The sequence below is a fragment of the Terrapene carolina genome, unplaced genomic scaffold, assembly GCF_002925995.2.
Source record: "Terrapene carolina triunguis isolate 2854851 unplaced genomic scaffold, T_m_triunguis-2.0 Scaffold113, whole genome shotgun sequence".
In the NCBI taxonomy this organism is placed as follows: Eukaryota; Metazoa; Chordata; order Testudines; family Emydidae; genus Terrapene; species Terrapene triunguis.
This window is the reverse complement of record NW_020664464.1, coordinates 25,363,790-25,388,036: the sequence shown is the minus strand read 5'-3', so window position 1 is coordinate 25,388,036 and position 24,247 is coordinate 25,363,790. Positions and strand designations below refer to the sequence as shown.

Sequence of the window (24,247 nt, the reverse complement as noted above, 5' to 3'; positions counted from 1 at the left end):
AGTACTTGTTCTACTCGCTCAATATATGCAAAAACTATGAATGCGTCAAGAATGCCAGACTTACAATCCATAGTGTCTAAGCCCTTTCACTTTCTGTGAGTGGATGGACAGAGTCACGGTCTATTGAAGAATTTAAAAATAGTACCTGAGCCACACAGGATTCTGCAATAGCACAGCAAGGGTAGAGCCTACAATTGAATGTATAAAGAAAAAAGGGCTGTACTAGCATTCTAAAAAGACAGGAGCAGCCATGCAATATATACAATATCTTGTTTGGCCTGGGTTTTTACAATTACATTGCCAATGTCATACAGTAGCTGTGTATTGCAGTGTGCAGAACCCCTACCTGATTTCCAGCAAACAAGGCGTGTGCCTACCTACTCAGACATCAAGGAGTGGAGTAATAAAGTAGAACTGGGATCTGAAAACCCAATTAAGTACTCGGGTAAGACAGGAAGCACTATAAAAAGTTAGCAGATTTTATATCAGTGCTATTATCCTGACCTGTAAACTCTGAAAATCAATGGTAATGTATATGACTCCTTAACCATTTAATAACTCTCTTCTTTTCTTTTTATATTATTAAACCTTTAGTTTTTAGGTGCTAAAGGATTGGATACAAGCGTAGTTTTGGGGTAAGATCTGAGTTATATCTTGACCTGGGGAAGTGGCTGATCCTCTGGGATTGGAAGAACTTTATAGATGAGGAATCTGTTTTTCAGTAACCTTTCATCATAAAGTCCAGGTGCCTTGGTGGTCTGGATTGCCTAAGGGGACTGCGTTTTGGCTTCATGTTAACCAGTGTTGTGCTATAGAAGCTCATGTTGTTACTGGTTTGGTAAAGCTAATTATAGAATAAGCCACCAGCTTTGGGGGTGTGACTGGCCTGTTTTATCAGTCCATCCTGAGTTTGGCATTCTCAGCTGTGACCCACACCAGGCGCACTCCACGTGCCCTGTTTTACAATTGTTATAATCTGAAAGGGGATAAGGGAAAGCTTAAATGATGCTCTATTTCTGTAATACATTGCTCTCGCTCATAAGCCCATTCCTACCCCTCACTTTCTTGCTTCTCCAAGAAATAAAAAATCAAATCAAGACACAATAGCCATTGTTTTGTAGGCTGCATAGTGTTTCTGGCTTGTCTCTGCAGAGCCTGCAGGAGGAGCACAACAAATGGGTTTGCTAGAACTGCCCTGTGTCCTGGTGGCATTGATAAAACTGGCACATAAACAAAAGAAGAAGAACCAGAGACATGTTCACTTGAATTTCATTTTAAGAAAAGTGGTTACTAAATGCAAGAGGGCAAAATAGAAGAGCAAGGTTTTGGCTGGTTTTTTTTTTTGGGCCAACTTTTCAAATACACGGTGGGCACAATTGAAAAGTTTCCTTTTACCAGGTTTTCCACTCAGCGTGAGCGTAATGGTTTTAGTGATATTGCTGTTGTAGAGAAGGAATATTGCACAAACTAGCAATATTTTATTCCAAATGTGGAAAAGAAAACCATTGATGTTCACTCACAGTAGAGCAGTCATGTCTTCAAAATAGACATGTAAATATGCATTCAAAGAAGCAACTGCACTCCTAATATTGTAGTTTTTGTCTGTGTGCCAAATTACTTGCTGTGCTTTTGAACCTTTGTTTTGAAAAGGGGAAGGCAGCCATTGCAACACCTCTTCCATGCCCCTTCCCCACCATCTGGCGCTGGGCAGAAGCACTGGGAGGCTAGTGCTGCATCCTCTCCCTCAGGGCATTCCTCTGGCCCTGAGGGACGTTCAAGGAGAGTGAATGTGGCTGGCCTTTGTGCAGAGGTGCCAGGCAGAGGGAGTCTTGCACCCATTCTCACTCTTGCAGGGACAAGCTGCCATTGAAGCCGGTTACTCGTATGGCAATGTAAAGCATTTAATATGATGGGCAGTCTTTGGTATCTGCATATTTATACCTGCTGGCTGTAAAGGAGTTCACTGAAATGAGAGCTAGGAGTGTGATGGTCCATCAAGGTGTGGCACTCTGTGGAAAAGCTGAGGTGACTGAAGGAAATGGTGAATCTCTCAGCCATTCAAAAAGGCAAGGACTAGGCTCAGTGAATATTTGTGTGTATGTTAAGGTATCTAGCTGCTATTCGCCTCAGCTAATAGGTAGGGCTAAGGCTCAGGGGAAATGTGGGTGATTGCTATAACTATTACCCTAACCTGAGATAGCTATACTAAATTGATAGAATGTTATTTAATACCGTTGCTTTCATTTATGTTTCTAGAGGCAAGCTAAGCTACCCCAGACTAACAGGCCACAGTTTTGTTAAAATTCATGAGCGAAGCAACATTGGATAGTGCTTGGATGGGATGGGAGACTTCCATGGAATGACTGGATGCTCCAGGCAGGGAGGTATTAATTTAACAGGTGGCATGCATCCCTCTGAGTCAGTACTCAAGCTCTGAATGCTAGCTGTACTCCTTGAGATGCTTTCCTTCGCTGTGGTCATTAAAATAGCCCAGGATATTTTTTGCAAGAATTAGAGTTGCATTTTCCTGGACAAAATTTATTGCAGGAAATTACATACAGCTAGCCTAAGATTTCCACTCTCATTCATTTGGTTACAATATTCTTTTCTTCTTGCCCTAACGTGTGCAGTGTGTTACTGTGTGCTCTTCAACAACTGTCATGTTTTATCCCAGAGTTGGCTGCATTTGAATGGTGGGGGAAGTGATGGATTTATTTAATTACTTACTTTTTTCTAAATATATAATCAAAGTGAAAATGCAAATTAAATTAAAGGTAGTTACAGAAAATAAAAGGTAAGATGTTTAGAGAATAAAAGAGTATTAACAGCATTAAATCTATTCAATCACTGCCATCTGCTGGCAAGATGTGTTTCTTACAGCTGGATCAGCACAATTCTAAGTGACTAATGGATTGAGGAATATCATTATTGACCATTTAAAAATAAAAAGAGACAGTTTCAGATGTTTAGTCTGCACCTGTTACCAGTTCTAGCTGTAATTATTTTAGTTGATGAAATTTATGGGTATTATTTTTGGTTCCTAGTTTAAAAAAAATCTTCACTTGGTATATTTCTCGGTATATTTAGAGTTTATCTACACACTGGTTCTTTTCAGTTTCTTTAAGTAAGCAATGAAGGGGGATGAGTGAGTGGGACCAGAATACAACTAAGTACAAAGATGCAAATGATTAAAACAGATGGTAACTGACATGATATTGAATACTTTATATAAATCATAATCTTAGAGATTATACTTTTACATCAATGTAATAAATACACTTCTCCGAGAGGTGGTAACTAAGTGCAAGGAAGAATTCCTCCAGCAACCTATCGGCATGAACAGTGGGGGTTAGGTTGACCTAACTATGTCTCTCAGGGTGCAAAATTTTGGCCCTGAGCAATGCAGCTAGGTCAACCTAAGTTTTAGGTGTAGACCAGGCCTGAGTAAGGGAATCACAATCTGGCTCAAAATAAACAATCACAGTAATTTGAAAAATACATATTCTCTACCTTGTATCAGTAATGGTTAGAAAACAGTAAATGAAAATAATTATATGATGGTCAAATATATTTTTAAAAAGGATTCTTATTACAACCAAACCTTTTACAAAAGAATACCTTTAATTTCAGTTTAATAATATATTCATTTAGGTCACAAAATGTTGTATTCATACACTGCAGGCTTTTATAGCAAAGCTAAAAAACAATAAAATACTACTAATCAGGATCTTTCTTCACTTTTAAAAATGTTTTAAAAAAGAAATTGGAGGAGGTTGGTCCTCCCCAACTTTGTCACATTAGGCCATGCTCTCAGAAGGACCGAGAGCATGTGGAATTATAGCACTTGCTTGGTGATGGGATTTATACTCAAATCTCACTTGTTCTTGATTTACATCCAATTTACATGCACATGTGGATTACCGCACATGGAGATTCTAAATTGTCTGTGCAAAAGTGAGTGCTCAAAAATCAAACAGAGGCCACTTCTGGACAATGTGGCCATGCAGAAAAACAGATGTTGAGATATCTAACTTTTCAAACCAACCAATTTACATACTGGTCCCACTTGGATAAAGATAAATGGCCTTCATTTTCAAAAGCAACTCGTGGTTTTGAGTGTCTTTAAATATCAGGTACCTTTACAATGTCTTCCATTGGACACCTCAAAACTAAGGCATTGAAAAATCACTAGTCACTTTTGAAAATGTAGGCCATTTATCCTTAATTTAGTAAAAAGAAACAAATTATCTTACATTAGATCTACAGTACCTACAAATATTTCACAATGGAAACCAAACTTCTATAACCCATTTCTATGTTTGAAACATTGGCACTGTTTAACCAATTTCTTTTTCAAAGGACAAAAATACCATCTAAACTAACTTTTAAAATACCCAGTTAATTCCATGGTAAAATACATATGTTCTGAAAAGACATAGAAATAAATATATCAAGCCTTAAACATTATTCTTCAGTACCTTTACATACCCGTATTTCCTGTAATAATAAAATGTGCATCAATTTATGTGCATGCCAATACATTAATTTTGGGAACTAGTTATCTTATAAGAATAGTCTACATATATTTGGAAGGTGTAAACACCAAGAATTATTTAGGATTGAATACAGGGCTCAAAATTAATATTGGAGTACAGGGCTGTAATTAAGAAACGGAATGAAAATTTAGGCTACATATCAGGATAAACTTGGAATATTTAAAATGAGACTGGAGAAAAGTGTATAATAGGGAACAATGAGGGGAATTCTATGATTTGTTATCTTTATACAGTGCCAGAGATAGTTTGGGGCATTGCAAACAAACAGAAAGACAAAGACTTCTTCCTGAAGGGTTTACAGTCTAATGCAAGATGAAAGCTATAATGGTAGCACACACACTAACATTATGGGAAGGGCAAAGGTAATGAAATTGAGGCAGATGCATCCCTTGGGATAAAGGGATTGGGGGTAGGGGATGCTCTGATTCCTGCAGAGTGAGAAGTGAAAAACTGGTTGCATTTCAAATGCCTTTTGGGTTCCCTTTTTATGCAATGTCGTTATTATAAAATATTAAGAGTGCTGGTGCCTACAATTCAAGGAAGATAGTGATAAACTGAAGAGGGTTCAGAGAAGAGCCATGAGAATGATTTAAGGATAGAAAACATGCCTTCTAGCTCAGTCTATTTAGTTTAACAAAGAGAGGGTTAAGAGGTGACTCGATTAAGTATCTAGATGGGGAACAAATATTTAATAATGGGCTTGTCAATCCAGCAGAGGAAGGTGTAAAACCATCTAATGGCTGGAAGTTAAAGATAGACAAATTCAGAATGGAAATAAGATGTCATTTTTTGACAGAGGGAGTAATTACCATTGGAACACTTTACCAATGGTCATGGTGGATCCTCTAATCAGTGACAATTTTTAAATCAAGACTGGATCTCTGTAAAAGGTATGCTCTAGGAATTTTGGGGAAGTGGTATGGCCTGTGTTGGAGCTCTGACTAGATGATCACAATGGTCCCTTCTGGCCTTGGAATCTGTGGAAGTTGGATGGATGGATGTTGTGGAAGAGGAGGTATTTGAAAGAGGGGGTGGTGACTGTTTGGCATACAACATAGCGAATCTGTTAAAAGACATAATCCATAAAAGACATCAGAGGAAGAGGACAAAGGTAAGACAGAAAAGGAGATGCTTCCATTGGCCAACCAATGCTCTCTCAGCTAATGCAGGCACAGACAATAAGTTTAATACTGAGCAACATTAACTGAGGCATTGTTACCCCCTCTTCTAGAAGGGAGTATGGCCGAAGAACTCCTCCTGCATACATGACTATGCCCCTAGACAAGCTGGGGGAGTCCTGAATAGAAAGAGGTTTGGGGGGGGGGGGAGAGGAGAATTCAGAGTGGAATGGATGCTTCCTTGCCACATGGCAGGGATTCACAAATTCTGTTTCCTCTCTACTTGCATTACTGCAGGGGAGTGTAGGGCTTTTTACTTTGAGGGGATTTCAGTGGTCTAGGTAGAGTACATTAGGATATAAACTAAGAATTAAACTGTCACTGGGAGAAAAAGCTTTATCAAAGCTTAGGAACTTCTGAGCAATTTTTAGGGTAAATACCAGTAGTGAGAAAATTAGTAGCAAGGCTTTTATGCTGGCTCTACATTCAAATATAGGCATGAGAGGAAGAGAGATGAAAGAGAGAAAATAGAATTTGCAATACACACCCCTCCCTCCAAAGACAAGAAGGCTGTATGTAAAATAAAATAAACTTAATTTAGTAGAATTCTAAAGATCTATTGTGCTGTCTTTGCTGCACACAGTGTAGCAATGTCTGCTTTTTAAAAGATATTTAAGGGCCAGAAATTGCACTGAAAGCAAGTGAAAGCATCTATTACAAAGGGCTTTGCTTTGAACTTTGACAACATAAAGAGCTTCAGCAGTACCAAACTGAAGTCATGATGTTTTCTAAAGCTAAAACTTTTGGCTTTCATTTTCAGAAGGGGGCTTGCAGCAGACCAAAGTGTGCATAAGGTCCATAGTATCCACATTGTTAATGTGAAATGTCATAATAGTAGTTACGTAGTTTGAGCTCAACAGCAGAAAATCCTGGTCGCTCATCAATCCTGTAAGAGGAAGAGAGATATGACTGTACAGTAATTGGAAAGCTGTGAAAGGAATGGCCTTTGGACCACTGTTCCATCTCCTTATAGCTCCAGACTTTGCTGAAGGTTCATGTAAATGGCCAAGATTATTTTAATAGAATTACCACCAGAGAGAACACCAAATGGTGATTGTCACACTAAAATACATCCAGATCAACTAACCCATCATATAGACAATGCAATATATTACCCATTACTATATGTAGCCAGAGTCAGTGATACACCTGTGCGTGAAAGGATAAAACTGCTCCCCTTTATCTTCTACCTCATTTCTTTCAGATGTAAGGTGTGGAAGATAGTCCATACAGTGCACCATCTGACTCATAATGAGAGCTATGACCACAGCCTTGGAGTTGCTTCTGATCATCTCTGAGAATGGTCCTGGATATGTGGCTAGAATGCGTTTCTTTTACCCACTATTAATTCAGGCAACTGATTAAATTGAGAACAAGTTCTTGTGAAATTTACATTATACATGGATCCATTTACTTCATATGGCTATAGAATTCCTTTTCAAGCACAGGTGCACTGTCCTTAGCATTTTTCCCAGTACATTTATTTCACGGATATAATAATCAGCTCTCATAATATATTTATTCAATTATGTCATAATTAAGTGTTTAAAACTTTGCAATTAATCCTGACAGAAGTGATTCTGATGTGATCAACAACTGTTTATGGCATTCATTGAATTAAACAGGGAAGAAAGTCAGGCTTATTATAAGAAAGAATCTATATTTCTGTGAAGCGCATTATGTTTGTTGTTATTTCTAGAAGCACTGTGCTCACGAGGACTGTGTTCCCGTCATGACATACCATCCACCAAATTCTGCTTTCAGTTATTTACTGATGTAAATTGAAAGGAACTTCTCCCAGTTTATGCCAATGTAACTGAAAGCAGAGTTTGGCCCATTGCTTTCATTTGTAGAAGATTGTATCTTTTTGAAATGTACCTGTGATGCATACAATATTATTTTTGTATTGTCTTGTGGGAACACTGACTTTGTAGTAGTTGTTTAGGAACCCGCCTTCTCACCATGGCTGATTTTGAAGCATTAAAAGCATAAATTTAAATAATTTGAGTTTGAATTTGAAGACACCAAAAGACTGCATAGCCACTGTAGTCCACACACAGTCCAATATTTATTTTATAGGAGGTAGACAAAATGTGGGGAGGAAAAAAATCAGAATTTTGAAATATTTTGCATGTTGTTCCCATTTCACAGAGTTTTAAATGAAGAACTTTTCAAAAAACTTTTTTCCAAAGTGAAAATATTTCAAATGTCAAATTTTTGAATATTTATCCCACAGTGCAATAAAAGGAATGTCCAGGTTAGGGTGAGCTTTGTGCTTTAAATTTTCCAAATTTCTTCAACTTTGGAAAAACTAGAGAGTGGAAAATGAAACTAACTCAGCCATTCTGTAACTTTTCAAAACTTCAATCTTAAAAAAGTTAGTTTTTTTTCCTTTTGCCTCTTAATAACTTTTCCAAAGTTGAGGGTGTTTTGAAAAGATAGAGGAGGGGAAATAAAATATAGAAAAAAAATCTAGACATCAGTCATTCTATTGCATTCAGGTGGCGGGGAGGGAGGGAGGAGATGGGAAAATATCTGATAGTTGGAAATTTTCTTGTTTTCAAAAATTGAAATGGAATAAAAAAAAAATCTGTTAAAAATATCATCAAAAGTGACATTTGCCTTTGAACAATTTTGATTTTGATGAAACCCTATTTTTTGGCCAGAACATTTTTAGGCGTTATTCTTGTTTAAGCAGTGTGGAAAATATCACATTTGAAATCAGATAGATTTTTTGTTTGATAGGTAGACGGTAAGTGCATATAGTTCCACAGCAACTTGTGGTTATTTGAAAGCATGATGGACTGCCTGAAGATTACAGCTTATTGTTTCTAATTAAAACATCAGCTGAAAGTATATGTTTTCAAATGTCTTTTGTTTTCTTTCTACATATTAGCTTATCTGCCTAAGAAATATCAACAGGAGGTAAAATGTCACATTATACTTACTTGTATGTCCAACACAGTTTCATCAAGTCATAGACCTCAGTTGGACAAGTCTCAGGAGATTCCATTCGTTCTCCTCTTTCAATCATCTGGGCAACCTCACTTCCTTTCATTCCCTAAAACAGAATGATAACGCCTCAGTTGCAGATAGAGTACATCATCTGTGCTTAAAATATGAGAGGTGTAGACACAGCAAACATTTGAGCCACACTATAGCTCATGTGCTTCATCGAGCTTCCACAAATGGGTAGCTGGGGATTGCCCTGGCATGGGAGAATCACTTATTGCAGAAGAATGGATCTATCAGATATGTGTGCGCGCATGCACGGGCACATATACATGGGTGAGGTCATTACTTTTCACTAACTTTAACAAAAGCATAATTGAAAAAAAAATACTCACCTTATATGGCTTTTGCCCATAGGAAAAAGCTTCCCACATTAGAACCCCAAAGCTCCAAACATCACTCTTGCTAGAAAATTTGTAGAAGTTCATACATTCTGGAGCATACCACTTGACTGGCCATTTCCCATGACTTTGTGCCTAAAAATGAGTCACAAAAGAAAAAGCAGGCAGTGGAAACAATTATAGTTCTCATCAAAATTCAAATACGCCATGTTAACTGAAGAAATGTAAAGCAATGCCATCAAACTGCTTACACACACACACACACACACACACACACACACACACTAGATGGCATATTTGCTATAAAAGAGACATTTTGTAGTAGCATCTGTGGAGTTGTTATTGTGCTATTCACAGTATTCCACACTATGTTCTAGCATAGGAATACCATGAATACCACAGTAAAGGTAAATTTACCACATGATTTTTGGTCATGTTTTTAATGGCATCTACTGCATGCTGTTCTTTTATTTAACATTCAATCCTTTTGTCACTCTTTTAAAAATAAAGGTTTTCATATCAAGTCTCATTCGCACAACCTGAGACATACCCAATTAACCTGAGGCTCATACTTGCTTCAAGGCAGAACTTGGTCTCAAGCAGAGATTCCCTTTTGCCTCAAAACAGCATAGGGACTGATAGTATTGCAATATGATACTGAGTTGCAATCTGATTGTTTCTTAACTCTATTCTGTGGCAATACCAAGTTATCACAAGGCAATGTCAGTGTGAAACTCCACTCTGCTTTTCAGTGGGAAAGAGGAATGCACCTTTGTCATCGACTCTCAGGGCTGGTCTACACTACTGCATAAGTCGATGTAACTTATGTCACTTGGGGTGTGAAAACGACATCCCCTTGAGCGACATAAGTTACATCGGCTTAAAGTGCTGTCCACACCTTGCTATGGCGGCCTCTCGCAGAGGTGGAGTAATTATGCCGATGTAGTGGGGTAGTGTAGACATGCCCTCAGTTAAGATCCCCTCTTCACTTGAGACAAACTGTGCTTTTAAAGAGCTCATCCTGATCCCAAACATTTTAATTGTAATTAAAAACATATTTCTACTGTTTGTGGCTCCCCAACACCAATCATAATGAGCATCCTCACACTTTTCTTAATGCTACTGCTCATGTGTGAGAAACACCTGCCTTCATGCATGTTGGCCTCTAACTTAGCTATGATGATAAATCAATCGAGTAGGAGGAAGAGGAGGAGAGGGCAGGGGCAAGGAATGATTTGAATTGCAAGGCCTCACATGCATATCTGGCTATTCACCTAGCCCTGGAGATGTTTTGACAAGGAAGACAGAGCAGTGAAAAGCATGGGGAGAAGCTGGTATCATAAGTTCATCCGAAAATGCTTCCACAGGGGTGTTGGATCTCATTTTAGCCCTAGATAATCTGCTCTTCAGGAAATACAACAGACCAGCTCCAGCTTAAAAAAGATAAAACCTTCTTGTGTTGGGAACAGGGGGAGCAAAAATCAGAATATAAGATAAAGGAATTAAACAGGGCTGCCGGGGGGGGGGGAGAGTGGGGCAATTTGCCCCAGGCCCTGGGCCCCACGGGGGCCCCCCATGAGAATATAGTATTCTATAGTATTGCAACTTTTTTTTAATGGAAGGGGCCCCCGAAATTGCTTTGCCCCAGGCCCTCTGAATCCTCTGGGCAGCCCTGGAATTAAAAGAAGACATCATGGGCCCAAAGGTCTCCCTTGACTCCCAAGGACTGTTATATTTTTATGAAACTTGGCAGTCGTTTCCTTTCCTTTGGATGCAGGCAGTATAATTCACTTAAAACTGAACTGAACAGTTCCTCTAGAGAAGGATTTATTTAGCCATCATTTGACCAAACTGTTTTCATTCAACCCCCTCCCAAAATGAATCATCATATTTCAATAATATGAACAGTGTTAGGTTTAGTTTTGGTTGATGATGTTGAAAGAGTTTGGGTGCAAAATATATGAAAATGGATTGACACTATTCTGTAGTAGAGTCCATTTCTAGGGCTGGTCAAACATTGTTATTTGAAACTGTTTTTCAACAGTAAATTGGGCTTTTGACTAAACAAAAGAAACAAGGAAAGTGTGTGCTTTCCGTGGAAAACTTTGACTTGTAATCAAAAAACAAAATCTGAAAAGTTTTTGCCTTTAGGCCAAAAACAACTTTTTGGCTGAAAATTCCCCAGCCCCCTCATTTTTGTGAAAAATAGTAAAAAATTTCCATGGAATTTTTTTTCCCCCCACCAGCTCTATCCATTTCAGTAAGGCCATTCCTTTGTTTTAATTACCAACAGGCAACAAAATAATAAAATATGTTCTGTATTTCAACTTTTAGAATAACTACTTCAGCTGAAAATCATTCCATTAAAAAAAAAAAAAAATCACATCACTATCAAAGTCATATACCTTGTACTAATCTTACCTTGTAATAATTCTCATCAGAAGCAAGAGCTTTGGAAAGTCCAAAATCACTAATTTTGGCATAATGTTGGGTAACTAGCAACACATTTCTTGCAGCCAAATCCCTGTGCACAAAATTGTTTTCTTCCAAGTATTTCATCCCCATGGAAACCTGATGCACCAGCTCTGTTATATTCTTTTCCTTGACATGTCTGAAAGTCATAATTGGGTCTGTAAGAGGTCAGTAGTTCATTTTCATGACTTTTAATGGAGCTACTGTACAAATTCATTAAATGACCTTCCACGCATCGTATGGGTCATCACGTTCATTTATGTTTTAATAAACTTTAATTAAAACTGATTACAGAAGTGGCTCCTGAACAAAAATAAGAGTTGTATGCTCAGATCAACAGGCCATTGATAGTGGGGCATTTGGAAATGTTTCATTTATTCAAAAATGTGGCAGTTTCATCAGAAAATGTTTGATACCTAGGAGTCTTACAATAGCCTTCCACACTGTAGATTTAAGAAAGGAACCCTTTTCATTAGTACTTTTTTTTTTTTTTAAAAGAACATACCAATCTCATTTCTTTTTTGGACAAAACCATACTCAAAGCCAACATACCGGTTTTTCTGCAAAAATTTATTTAATGGTCCAAGTTCCGCCATCTCCATTACTAACATCCAGGACTCAGCTTCACATATGCCTATCATTCTGACAATGTATGGGTTATCCAGTTGCTGCATTACATTGGCTTCTCTCAGTAATTCATCCTTTACGGCTGGATCATTATTCTCATTCTTAAGAATTTTTACAGCTACTGGCTTGGCACCCCTATAAAAGAAAGTCCAGTTGTGGGATTACTTGTAACAAAAATTCTAACTTGCACATACACACAAATTTCTCAAGTATTACTGTGCACCAACTTTGACACTTCTAGGTTTATAGCGGAGATTAGAAGTGGTGATACAATTGGGACTTTTGAATTTTTTTTGGCACTGAAAGGCAAAGAAGTGTAACAAGAGTATCTCTTACAATGGGTGACGACAGCTGAATGAAAGATAGAATTGAAGGAATCATAGGAAAAATGCACACACATCCAAGAGAAGGGTCTTGTAAACAACCCCAAGATCCTCATTCCCACTTTGGCCCCTTTAAAAGGCCTGAAGCAGCATGAAGGGGCCCTGAAAGCCATGTGTCTGGCTGGGGGAGTATTTCCCTGGTGCAGGCAAATGGAAAATAGCTATAAGGCTGCCTTCCAAGGACCACTTCATAAGCCCTGGTAAAGGAGCATGTTGATATGGTGTTGTGGGTGGGTAGGACTGATGTGTTGAGGGCAAGGCAGGAGTATGTAGCACTCCAGAGACTCTAGTCAGCACGGTGGCAGATAGGGCAGTCAGAGAAGGCTGCTGTAACTTACAGCACGTGCAATTGAATGGGAAAGTCATTGTCTGGAGAACAGTGGTGAATGGTCATAATTTGGGCCCAACAAATTCACTGTCCATTTTGATAAATTTGACGAATATAGGATTTTTAAAATTGTAAATTTCACAGTTCCAGATATTTAAATCTGAAATTTCACAATGTTGTAACCTTTAGGGTCCCGACCTAAATTCCCTGTAATCTGCGCAGTTGCGCAGCAGCCTTCTTTGCGCCATGCAGGCGCTCAGGGAACCCGCCCAGGGACCTGCTGGGGCCGAGGGAGGGGCGCCCCTCCCCTGGCCCCAACCTAGCCTAGCCCCCAGTCTCCCATGGTGCCCCTCTCCCAGCCTGAACCCAGCCCCAACTTGGACTGCTGCGGCACCCCTCCCCGGCATGAACCCAGCTCCGACCTGGCCTGCCGGGGGAGAGGCGCCTCTCCTGCGGTTCCAACCCTGGAGCTGCTGCAGCAGGGAGAGGCGCCTTCCCCTCCCGCCCCAGCCCAGGTGCTGCTGCAGGGAGAGAGAGTGGTGGGGGGGCGGGGAAGAGTCCTCTCTCCCTACCATAGCCCCGGAGCACCCTCCTGCACCACAAACCCTTCATCCCCAGTCCCACCCCAGAGCTCGCACCCTCAGCCAGAGCCATCACACCCCTGCACCCCCTCCCACACTCCAAACCCCTCGGCCCCACCCCCACCACATGAATTTTGTTCTGTGCACCAATATGAAGGGGATGTGTCACATCACCTCCATATTGGTGCACATAACAAAAGTAATTCTTCACATGGGCGGGAAAAATTAGAGGGAACACTGGTCCCGACCCGAAAGAGGGTTGTGGGGGGCAGTTGCAAGGCTACTGTGGGGGGACGCAGTATTGCCACGCTCGTTTCTGCGCTGCTGGTGGCAGCACTGCCTTCAGAGCTGGGCTCCCAGCCAGCAGCCATGGCGCTTCCTGGAGTTGGGTCTGACCCAGCCCCAGGAGCAGCCTGTGCAGGGGCAGAGGAAGTACTGTCCCTACCCAGCCCAGCTAGGACTAACTGCTGGAGCCTGGCACAAGGTGGAAGCTCCCAGCTGGGGTGCCCCCAGCCCTGCCCCTCCCTGGCTCTGAGCCCAGGACATGGGGGTTAAAGGGACCTTGCGCTGGCTGGCTGTGTGTGTGTGTGTGTGTGTGTGTGTGTGTGTGTGTGTGTGTGTGTGTGTGTGTGTGTGTGTGTGTGTGTGTGTGTGTGTGTGTGTGTGTGTGTGTGTGTGGAGTGACCACGTCACTCACCTGACCATGGCACCCTGGAAGGTCACCCACATCGCCCACCCATAAGGCCGGCCCTGGCCCCCCACAAAAAGCAATGACCCCTCCCCCCCATACCATGCCAACCTCACTTCTATGCTGCTAATGACAGTGGCACTGTCTTCAAAGTTGGGTGCCCGGCCAACAGCTGCCACTCTCCAGCTGCCCAGCTCTGAAAGAAGCACAGAAGTAAGGTGGCAATACCATGACCGCACTCCCCCACCCCCATAGCCAGATTTCATGGGAGAGATCAGATTTCACTACATAGATGTAGTGGGCACATTTCCACCGTATGGGCTAAAATAATGGCTAGGGAGTACATGAAGCTTATATATTTGGACACAGAGGGAGAAATGTGTGTGAATTTCACCCTCAGTTACTGTATGTAAAACATTGTGTCACACTAAATGAAATGGTAGTAAAAACTTACTTTTTCATCATATAGAGCCCTTTCTTTACAGTACCAAAGTTACCAGAGCCAAGTTCTTCTTCATCCAGAGACAGCATTTTTCTGTCTAGTGAGACATTTTTGGGTTTTATCTCCTCTGGATCTGCATATGGACTTTCATAGACTTCTGTGTCCATGGGCAAGGCATCCCTCTGATCTCCTGCATTTCAACCAATGAACAAGTTATCAATTTACAGGAAGTATGTCCGTTACTTATGGTAGTTCGTGCTTTCACACCTACTGTATTCACAATGTAGGTGATCAGAATGGTCACTCATACCTTTGGTTTAGCTGTATGAGTATTTGCTTAAAAAAAGTCCAGCTACTGATAGCTTCATACACACATGGCGCTACTCGCATTGGGGGTAAGAATAGTAATCTACCTCATCTTTTTATCAACTTATTTTCCTTTCTACTACCACCAGCAGCGGAAAGTGTAGCATTTGTCATCACTACCTGCATTGTCCTTGTTGGTACACTGATGTGCAATTTTTTTTTCAGCCTTGTATACTTGAAAAATAAATAGAATGTTACAATTAAGTGAAGTCTTTCCGAGACAATGTTTGTGGAAGTTCTCTGCTGTGTGTGTCATTGTAAATGTTAGCCTGTGCTCATATTCTGATAGATTGTGTAATCTTGGGGAAAAGTTCATTTATATGGTGACATCTTATTTGTATGCCCTTACCCTTTCCATTCCGCATAAATATCCACAGTCATCAACTTAAAAGCACAATGCTTTTCTGAAAAGTGACTCTGGTAAAACTAGCATCATGCACTTCTGTGTTTATTGTCAGAATGATTTCCAGATCTAATTTTCTCTGTTTAAAAGGAACATGGTTTTTTACTAACTGCCAGCCCCGATCAACCTGGCACCCGAAAATCCAAATTGGGTTCTTTCCTTCTCTAACATCATGACTGGTGATGAAGATTCTGGAAACCAAATTAGGTGACCACTTGTACCTCTACAACCTGAGGTCTCAAAATTTAGGGGCGTGTGTATGTGTGTGTATTCTGCACTCTTTTTCAAGAGTGGTACAGCAGACATGTGCAGGAGCACTGCTGGGGAAACTTCCCTGCAGCTTCCAGATGCTGCAGAGCCCCTCTTCATCTGTCTAACATGCCTGAAGATGCATGTGGTAGAATCTAGCCCATAAGTAGTAATCATTTTAAAATGGTTTGAAATGTCTACATTTGTTGAAATGTTCACAAATTTTAAAAGTTGACAGCAACACTGTTACTGAACAAACACTGAATTATCTGTCTGAGCTCTTATCCATATGTAAAGGGCATTATGCCAGCACTGAGCCTTATGCTATTACTGCCCAAAGGGGGAAAACAGGCAAACCCTAAATCACCCACATATTGTTATTCATATTGTACCAACTTCTCTGATCAGGATGCTGTGTCAATGTGGTGCTGCTCACGGGAAGAGAGCTGAGAATGTAGTGGGGTTCCATACAACCTCAAACTCTGTGTCAAGGAGCCATGGGAAAGGGAGAGAAGAAGGAAGGATCCTTCTCTGTATGTCTGGGCTTGGTAGCGATTATTATTGGCAGGGAGAGGTAAAGGTTTTGGTATTGACACAACATATCTCTGCCTACCTTGTTCAGCTCCCATTAGAACTCTCGTCCTCTGCAGCACATAAGGATTAAAAGATGCTGAATCATCATGAGGCATGGATGGATGGAACTGCAGCACACAAATAGAATTTTTCAGTTTGCTTAAGAAATGGTGCCTTTGAACGCATTTTTTTTTCAGGGGATTATGGCATAATGAATGCTAGAAAGATGTAGGTGGAGAATTAGAGAGTAAGAAAGGGGTCAAACCAAGCGTATCTCATTCTTCAGGTTATTGCTTGAGTAAATATGCAGGCCAAATAAAACATATGCTGCTAAAGCAGAACAAGGTACTGCAAATATTTCAGAGCATTGATTCTGAGAGAATTAACTTTAATGGTTCATGCACAAATCTTATCCTGTGGTCATTTTAATTTACATGCAGTTTTCAAATCCTATTTCAGTGTAACACTGGAAGTCCTCAGTATTTTTCTTTAATTTTTTTACCCCCTAATTTAGTCTCTCCAAACCCAGGCCATACAGAAATTCTGAGCACAAAATATATATATCTATTGTCAATGCACATATTGTAGAAATGGCTCCAATTCCACTATTTTGAGGAAAACAAAGGTAGATAGAGATGACTTTAATACTCTTAGACAATCAAAGATTATGGGCCAGATTCTGTGCCCTACCCAGTCCCCTTTGTGCTTGTCTCGTTGCATAAAGGGGCCAGAAACTCACCCTACCTCTCCAGCATGTAGAGCCAGTTACGCTACCCCCACTGCAAACTTTGCTGTAGGGGAGTGCTAGGGCAGGGAGAGAATATGGCTGGTGTGAAGGGTGTTCCAGTGATCCCTGGTTGGTAGATGGCCCTTTGGGACCATAGGCAGCCAATCTAGATTAGATAAATCCCCAGGCTCCTGTAAATCTATTCTGGGACTGTTATAGAAACAGCTTCAGGATCCAGGAGCCACAACCAGTTACTTTGCAGTTGAGCCCCAGATTTCTTCCATTCTCTGAAAAGATCATAGCTGATGTTGTAGCAATAATATGAAAGATGGCTTTGAATGGTATAAGTCAACCAATGGAATTCACATTCTTAGAAGTGAGTTTTTCAGCTATAAATACTCAGACACCAAGAAATGTTTGGAAGGATCCAATATATAACAAATATATTGTACTTGAAAGACAGTAGATGGCTTGTTTTGTACATATTGGATTCTATTACTGTTTTTAAAAGCTTTCTTTATATCTGCAACTTTTATTTTTGATGGCACAAACAAAACAGCCATAGTTTTCAAGTTAGGATAAACAGAACTTCAGAAATACTAAGGAGTTCAGATCAATTATTTGGTACGCTATCTTTTATACCTCTCAGTCATAGCATTTCCTAAGAAAAGAAGCCATCGGTCAGGAGGTATTTCCAACCAAAACCTAAAGAAATAATTTTGCCCAATCGGGTATACAGAAAAGGTTTTACTATATAAAATTTTAGAGCAAGCGCCAAATAATGGGCTAGCTTGATCTCCTCAGGTCTACCATGGTCCATTTGTGCCACTGTACTGGCATAGTGGGTCTATAGCCCTCCCTCCCCCCCCATGGTGCCGGAGCGTGGTAGGCTACATCGGAAATGCCCAGAACATTTCACACTCTGGTTTGTCCAGGTGGCTGGAGTGTCCCCTTAGGACCATATGCAAACAAGCATAAATTAGAGCATTCCTGAGGCTGCTCTGACATATTGCAGGGGCCAAACTGGCCCTTGGCCAGCTCCAGAATCGTGAAGCCAGAAAGATAGTATAAAACCACATTTGTCCCTCTTCTCCAACCTTAACTTTGGGTCCTAGGGCGAGTGAGCCCTTCCAGACCCAGGAATTAAGGCCTATGTTTCCTTGGCATATGTCACTTCACTTTATGGGGTCACATTTTTATCTAGGTCATAGAGTTTTACTAAAAGCATCCTGACAACAAATTCAGCAAAGCAAAAGGAGAGAGTTAATATTAGACATTCCACAAAGAGAAAAGAGGGACAAAATTAAAAAGTAAATAGAATATGATTTACTGGTCTCTCATTTCAACTGTTCACCTAAAAGATTGTGCTCTAGGAGCCCATCCATAGGAGCATGAGCTAGGGGAGGAGACTGGCCATGAGGGAAAGCAGTATCCCCCATTTTTAGGGGAGAAGAGGAAGGGAGACAGGGGCTGGAAGGCTAGGAAGAAGAAAGATGGGGAAGCCAGGAGGAAGAAATGAAATGATGTGACCAAGGGGGAAGAAAAGAGATTGAAAGGAAGGTTAAAAAAAAAAATGATGAGGCTACAGATGAGAAATGGGAGATCTGGGGGAATGGTGAAGTGAAAGAGATTGGAGAGAGGCTGTTTGGTTGATTTAGGGACAGAGTGTCAGAGCATAGAAGGTCAGTCCTAATTTCTTCTAGTATTCCTTTTACTGTCAGTTACAACGGGCTATAAATGATCCAGTCAAAAGAGGCATGGAAGAGAAGGATGGAAAAAAGGGGGCAAATGCCCAAAAAAGTTGAGAGGCTACTTGCGAAGGATTTTTCTTCTTTTGGCAGTGCAGCATTTGCAGCAAAGTTGGAAGCGAGGAGTTCTGAAATGCATAGCAGAGGTGGGCTCTTCAATTTCAGAGAAACAGCGGCATTGTAAAAAATAGCTCCCTTTCGTCCTGCTTACACTAGGAATTGTTACTTAGCACAGCAAATAAAACATTTACCCAAAGATGTGTGGGTCCGGCCAAATTGTCTGGGGACCATGGGTTGCAGACTACCTTGGGCGAGGTTGCCATTGCCATATGCCCACAACTTACAGTTGGAAGTTGTTCAGTGGGAGTTGAGGGTGCCCAGTACTACACCAAAAGTACTTGGATTTGTACGATTGTGCTAAGCATGGGAAGTTGTGAACCCAATGCCTTGAAATGTTCCCTGATGCTTACTTTAAAAGCCTACACAGGAAACCTTTTCTGTAGTCATGATTAAGTAAAGCCCTTTTGCCATAGCTGTAGCTCCCAGATAACCAACGCAGCATGACATTCTCATTTTATTTCTTTTCATGATTGGCTGAATGTTCTCTAGAGCTTGTACAATTACTGTGCTTGCATAACAGGGAGTTATTGCTGCTGCTAAATTCAGCAGACCTCTTTGCTTTTTAGATGAGCAAAGATTTTATGCACAATTTTTTTTCTCAAACAGAAGCTCAGGAGAAATGTGATATAAATGGGGAAAGGGCTTAAAAAATGATAAGCTCAGAATTTCTAGTGGACTGGAATTTGCTGATTGAAACTATGAGCCAAATACATACTTGATAGTAATACAAATCTGGAGCCTAAATCATAAAGAGGTAAAGTTATGAAAGATCAAAAAGTAATTCTTTTTGCATTTTGATAATTAGTAAGATATTCTGATTTATACCTGATCCAAATTTATATATGGAAGTATTCTGCCTCTTTCATTTACTAATATTCATAACCCAAAATCCAGTAGGTTAGCACTCAGACCTTACTAGCTAAGCAAACACCTGACACGTCTAAGACATTTTAGCCCCCACTAGATGGCACTAGTTGATTTAAATTTTCTTTTTTGGCAGGTGACTTGGACTTCCTTTGTCTAAACTTGACTCTAAAGGAATGTTTGAACTGTTTATTTTGAGTCACTGAAGAAGCTACCAGGAAACATTTTGGTTTGACATTAAGATATAAAATCAACATGATCTATTTTTGAGCTTTTTAAAATGCACATTCTAGAAACTTCTGGCTGTAATTAAGGAGAAATAATAATCTTCCTAATTAATGAAGTCAAAATAAACTTTGACCTCCAGCTCAGTATGTTAATTTTTGAGCATGGGTTATAATTTTGCATTATCTTAAAACCTGCATTATTGTTGAGTACTCAGACACGTAACGTTAAATGGCTATCAAATCAGCTTTCAAAAGCTACCTCCCATTTCCTAAAAATATCAGGCTTTCCTTACAAATATGTGCGTAATAACAAAAACTGCTCTCCAGGACTGCAATTGTCTTCACAACATCCACACAAAAGTACAGACTATTTGGTATGATGCTATACTGCAGCCACCAGACATTATTTTGCTGCACAGCAGCCTCTCAAAATGTGATTCTGCAATCCATATGTGTCACAAGACAAGGCTGCCTTTACTAGCACTCACTTGAGATCCACTCACTTTGCACATTTGGGCCTATGTCCTGCACCTTTTGAAGACAACAGAAGTCTTATTATTTAATTCTACCCCATTTTTTCCACAATATTTACCTTCCACTGTCACAAAGTGCATGAGAGAGACTGGACTACAGTAATTAATATGGTTGTAGCTGCCATGTGTCAGCTTCTGGAGTCTTAGATCAATGTATGATCATACCCAGGGCCGGCGCTTCCATTTAGGCGACCTAGGCAGTCGCCTAGGGTGCCAGGATTTGGGGGGGCGGTATTTTGCTGCCATCGGCGGCAATTCGGCAGCGGGGGGGTCCTTCCGCGCTCCGGGTCTTCGGCGGCAATTCTGCGGCAGGTTCTTTACTCGCTCCGGGACCCGCCGCCAAAGTGCCCCGAAGACCGGGAGTGCGGAAGGACCCCCCCGCCGCAGAATTGCCGCCGCCAACCGGGAGCACGGAAGGACCCCCGCCTAGGGTGCCAAAAACCCTGGTGCCGCTCCTGATCATACCACTAGGATTCCATAATCTTCCATCAAATGCTGGTTCTTACTGGGATCACCAGGAGTTATGGCATGAAACTGAGAAAGGGAAATTTAGCCAGAAGGAAAAGCTTTCTCACAATAGATGTATCCCACTGGGGGAACAGTCTTCCAAGGGAAGTAGTGGAAGCACTATCACTTAGAACTTTTAACAGTAGACTAGAGAAAACACTAGTAAATATATAATAGCATTGAAAGGCAGGTAGTTTAGAGGAGAGGTTTTCTCTATCTGTAATTTCTATGCTCCCGAAAAGCATTTAACGTGTATTATATTGCCACAGTGAACAGAGTTGTAGTTTCCCTAAAACAGTCCACATTTTCAGCTCAAATCTCACAAGGTAGTTTGATTCTGGGCTGTCAATCTGTAAACTGGCGAGATCCCGCCTGATAACCACACACACATTTGTTTCTGAAGGAGTGAGAAGAAATCCTGAACTGTTGTGTTTTAGCCATTGGTGCTAGAAGTTTAGTTCTGAAAGAATAAATGTGGCAAAATAAGAATGTCGTTAGCCTCTTAAGAGACTGCATGTTGAAGGAAATTTTTCAAGGAGAAATTTTCAAAGGCAGAAATGAGAGTTATATGTCCAACTTCCACTGAAAGCCAACAGGAGTTTGGTGCATCTAACTCCCATTTCTGCCTTTGAAAATCTCCTTCTTAAATTCCTGGACACAGACTTTTCTATGAAATATAAGATAATACAATACTTTGTCTTATGAAAACACTATTAATGCATTGGTTAGGATGGTTCATATTCACCTAAAAATGAATGAAGGTCAGGAGTCAATGATGGTAGCGTAATCCACCTGCAATACCACTGATTAGGAGGTGAATTGACTTGCTGAAGAAGGAACAGATAAGGATGCTGTTGGTCGGCTACAGTCTTTTGTTGCTGAGTGTTTATAGACCTGGTGATGTCCAGCAACTACTGTTATTTCCTGATGGTGCTCTCCAAAGAGTTCCATTCTACATCCCCTATGATCCAGTGTGCATGTGAGTCTATTGGGGAGGTGGATGACAGGTGGGTGGCAAATATTGAGGATAAATGGTGTTGCCAGCATGCTAACAATCCACCTCTAGGTCCCTCTGATCCAGTGCATATAGGCAAACACTTGTCTGTGTCTACCAGAGATTGGAGTCTAGGGGAGGGTGAGCTTGCTGAGGCTCAATCTGGAGAAGATTTATGGGATGTTAAATTTGGGGAAGTAACTGGAAGATTTGTGAAACATTATAACTTCTCTTACAGAGGCGTTTTTTGTGATGTGGGTGCATAATCTGGGGTCTGCTTTGATGCCCATCTAATACTAGATGATTAGATAGCAGCAGTGACCAAGATGGCTTTTTTCCCATCTATACCTGGCAAGAATTCAGACCCCAAGGAACTTATTAACCAACAACAGCGTAATAAGAAAACCAAACAAACACACCTACAATCCTCATATACAACATCATGGGCAAATTTTCAGATGGGCTTTAAAATCTGTGTCCATAAGTATTGTGCACACAAACAAGCACATGTGCATGCAAATGGGGCATTTACAACAAGGCCTTCTTCTGCAAGTTCTCACATGGTGCCCAGCAGACAGCAAAGGTTGTTCGTGCTCCAGCATGACAAATAAGGTAAGCACTAAGCATAGTTCTCCACACTGACCAGGAGTAAATCTCAAACATCTTTTGTGTCTGCTTCTTTACTCTCAAGAACATAGGGTTAAAAAAGGGTGAGGTGTGGGTGAAAGAAAGGACATAAGTGTTATTCTCAATATGCAATGAAGCTATTAGGTATGTGCTTGAGGCTTTGCCTCTATACCTATCACTGTGCAGCGATAATTTATTGGCCATGTAGGAGTATTCTCTTTAATGCAGGATTGAGTTCTCCGGCACCCCCTACCTACTTATTGTGCTTATTCTTGCAACACTGCACTTGCACAATGCATGACCAACCCCAAGACATAACAACATGATCTGTGCACATAAGTTCTGTAGAAGCATTTTAGTGGTTGTTTGAATATTTGACCCTAAATGTACTCACTAATACATAAAGCAAGCCAATTTTCTGATGGCTAGTAATTATTTACATTAGAAATATAATTTTGTACTGGTATAATTTATTATTTTTTAAAGTATCTCCCTTGTATTGTATCTCAGGCATACTGAAAACAGTGCTAACATTTCTGGATGTGAGGAATTAAGTTATCTAAAAATACAAAAAATATCTTTTACCGTTGCTAAGGATCAGGCATTGGTTTAATTCAATTAACCAAGACCACATTTGTGCATATGATTTGTGATTAGATAAAACAAGGATTAGAAGCAAAAAGATTATCAAATCTACACGAACAAATTGTTAGTAGCCAGACACATGCTTAGTATCAGCAAGCCAGAAAAGAAGTGAGGTTAGCCAAGTGTGGGTAAGTCTTTTCACTCATTCAAAAACCTACAAAGACTATATTATGCACCTTTTTGCTGCCAGGCTTTGGAAAGGTGTACGATTTGAGTCTTGAGATAATTCCACCTGTTGACCAAGTCTAGAAACCATAATGTCAAAGAGGAACAGTAAATGTGTCAGGAAAATATCTAACGGTAATTTATAAACAGATGTACTTTTACAAGAACAACCTTCCAAAACATTCCTGGTATTTTCTCTACTCTGCCTCTAAGTATACTTTTAAATTATTATGCTGAATCAAAAAGTATGCAAAAGTAACATGTGAAATCTCCAACAGATCTTCCCTAAACCATATCATTCCCTCCCCTTCCAAATCTCTCCTTTAGAAATCATTATATCCCAACATAAAGGAGAGAAACACAACTGTTACATGTTGACTAGCATCGTTGGGATAAATTCTGCTTCCAGTTACACTCTTGCAATCCCACTGATTTTAGTGAGGTTCCATGCGTGTAGAGCAAAATTTAGTCCTTAGTATTGTATAGAATTTCCAAAGTTGGAAAATACACCATACTTTGCAGAAATACAAAAGGCAAATTTGACTACACTTATAAATCAAAGACAACAAGGCTTTTCTCCCAGTCATTCACACAGTAAACCTCTTTCACTACTATTGTGAAATTCTTATTCCCTAAATAAACAGGATTTACCAATGTGAAGCAGATAATACTCCACCTATAATGTATTAAGGTTAATACAGCTATCAATTTGAAGCACACTTGGTTTTAGAATTAACATAAGATGGTTATTTAAAAAAAAAAAAAAACTACATAAGCTGAATTGAACTCAAAACAGTATTTTGAAAAACAAAACAAAACATAAAAAACCAATAGATTTTGATTTCCACAGATGCAGTCGTGCCTATATAAATTAATTGAAAACAAAAGCAA

General features: G+C 40.2%; 1 protein-coding gene across 2 annotated transcripts in view; it reads right to left on the bottom strand.

Moving 5' to 3' along the window:
- Positions 1-5,877: 5,877 nt before the first annotated feature.
- Positions 5,878-24,247, bottom strand: part of SYK (spleen associated tyrosine kinase) — a 74,407-nt gene continuing 56,037 nt past the window's right edge. Inside the window, exons 7-14 of one of the 2 annotated variants that reach the window (XM_024214989.3) lie at positions 23,368-23,436; positions 16,240-16,327; positions 14,621-14,798; positions 12,112-12,321; positions 11,509-11,698; positions 9,082-9,222; positions 8,683-8,795; positions 5,878-6,620 (exon numbers count right to left, since the gene is read on the bottom strand). In XM_024214989.3, coding sequence (XP_024070757.2) covers positions 6,548-6,620; positions 8,683-8,795; positions 9,082-9,222; positions 11,509-11,698; positions 12,112-12,321; positions 14,621-14,798; positions 16,240-16,327; positions 23,368-23,436 — 1,062 coding nt within the window. In that variant the 3' untranslated portion in view covers positions 5,878-6,547. The remainder of the gene's footprint in view (positions 6,621-8,682; positions 8,796-9,081; positions 9,223-11,508; positions 11,699-12,111; positions 12,322-14,620; positions 14,799-16,239; positions 16,328-23,367; positions 23,437-24,247) is intronic. The other variant, XM_024214990.3, reaches the window with a different exon arrangement.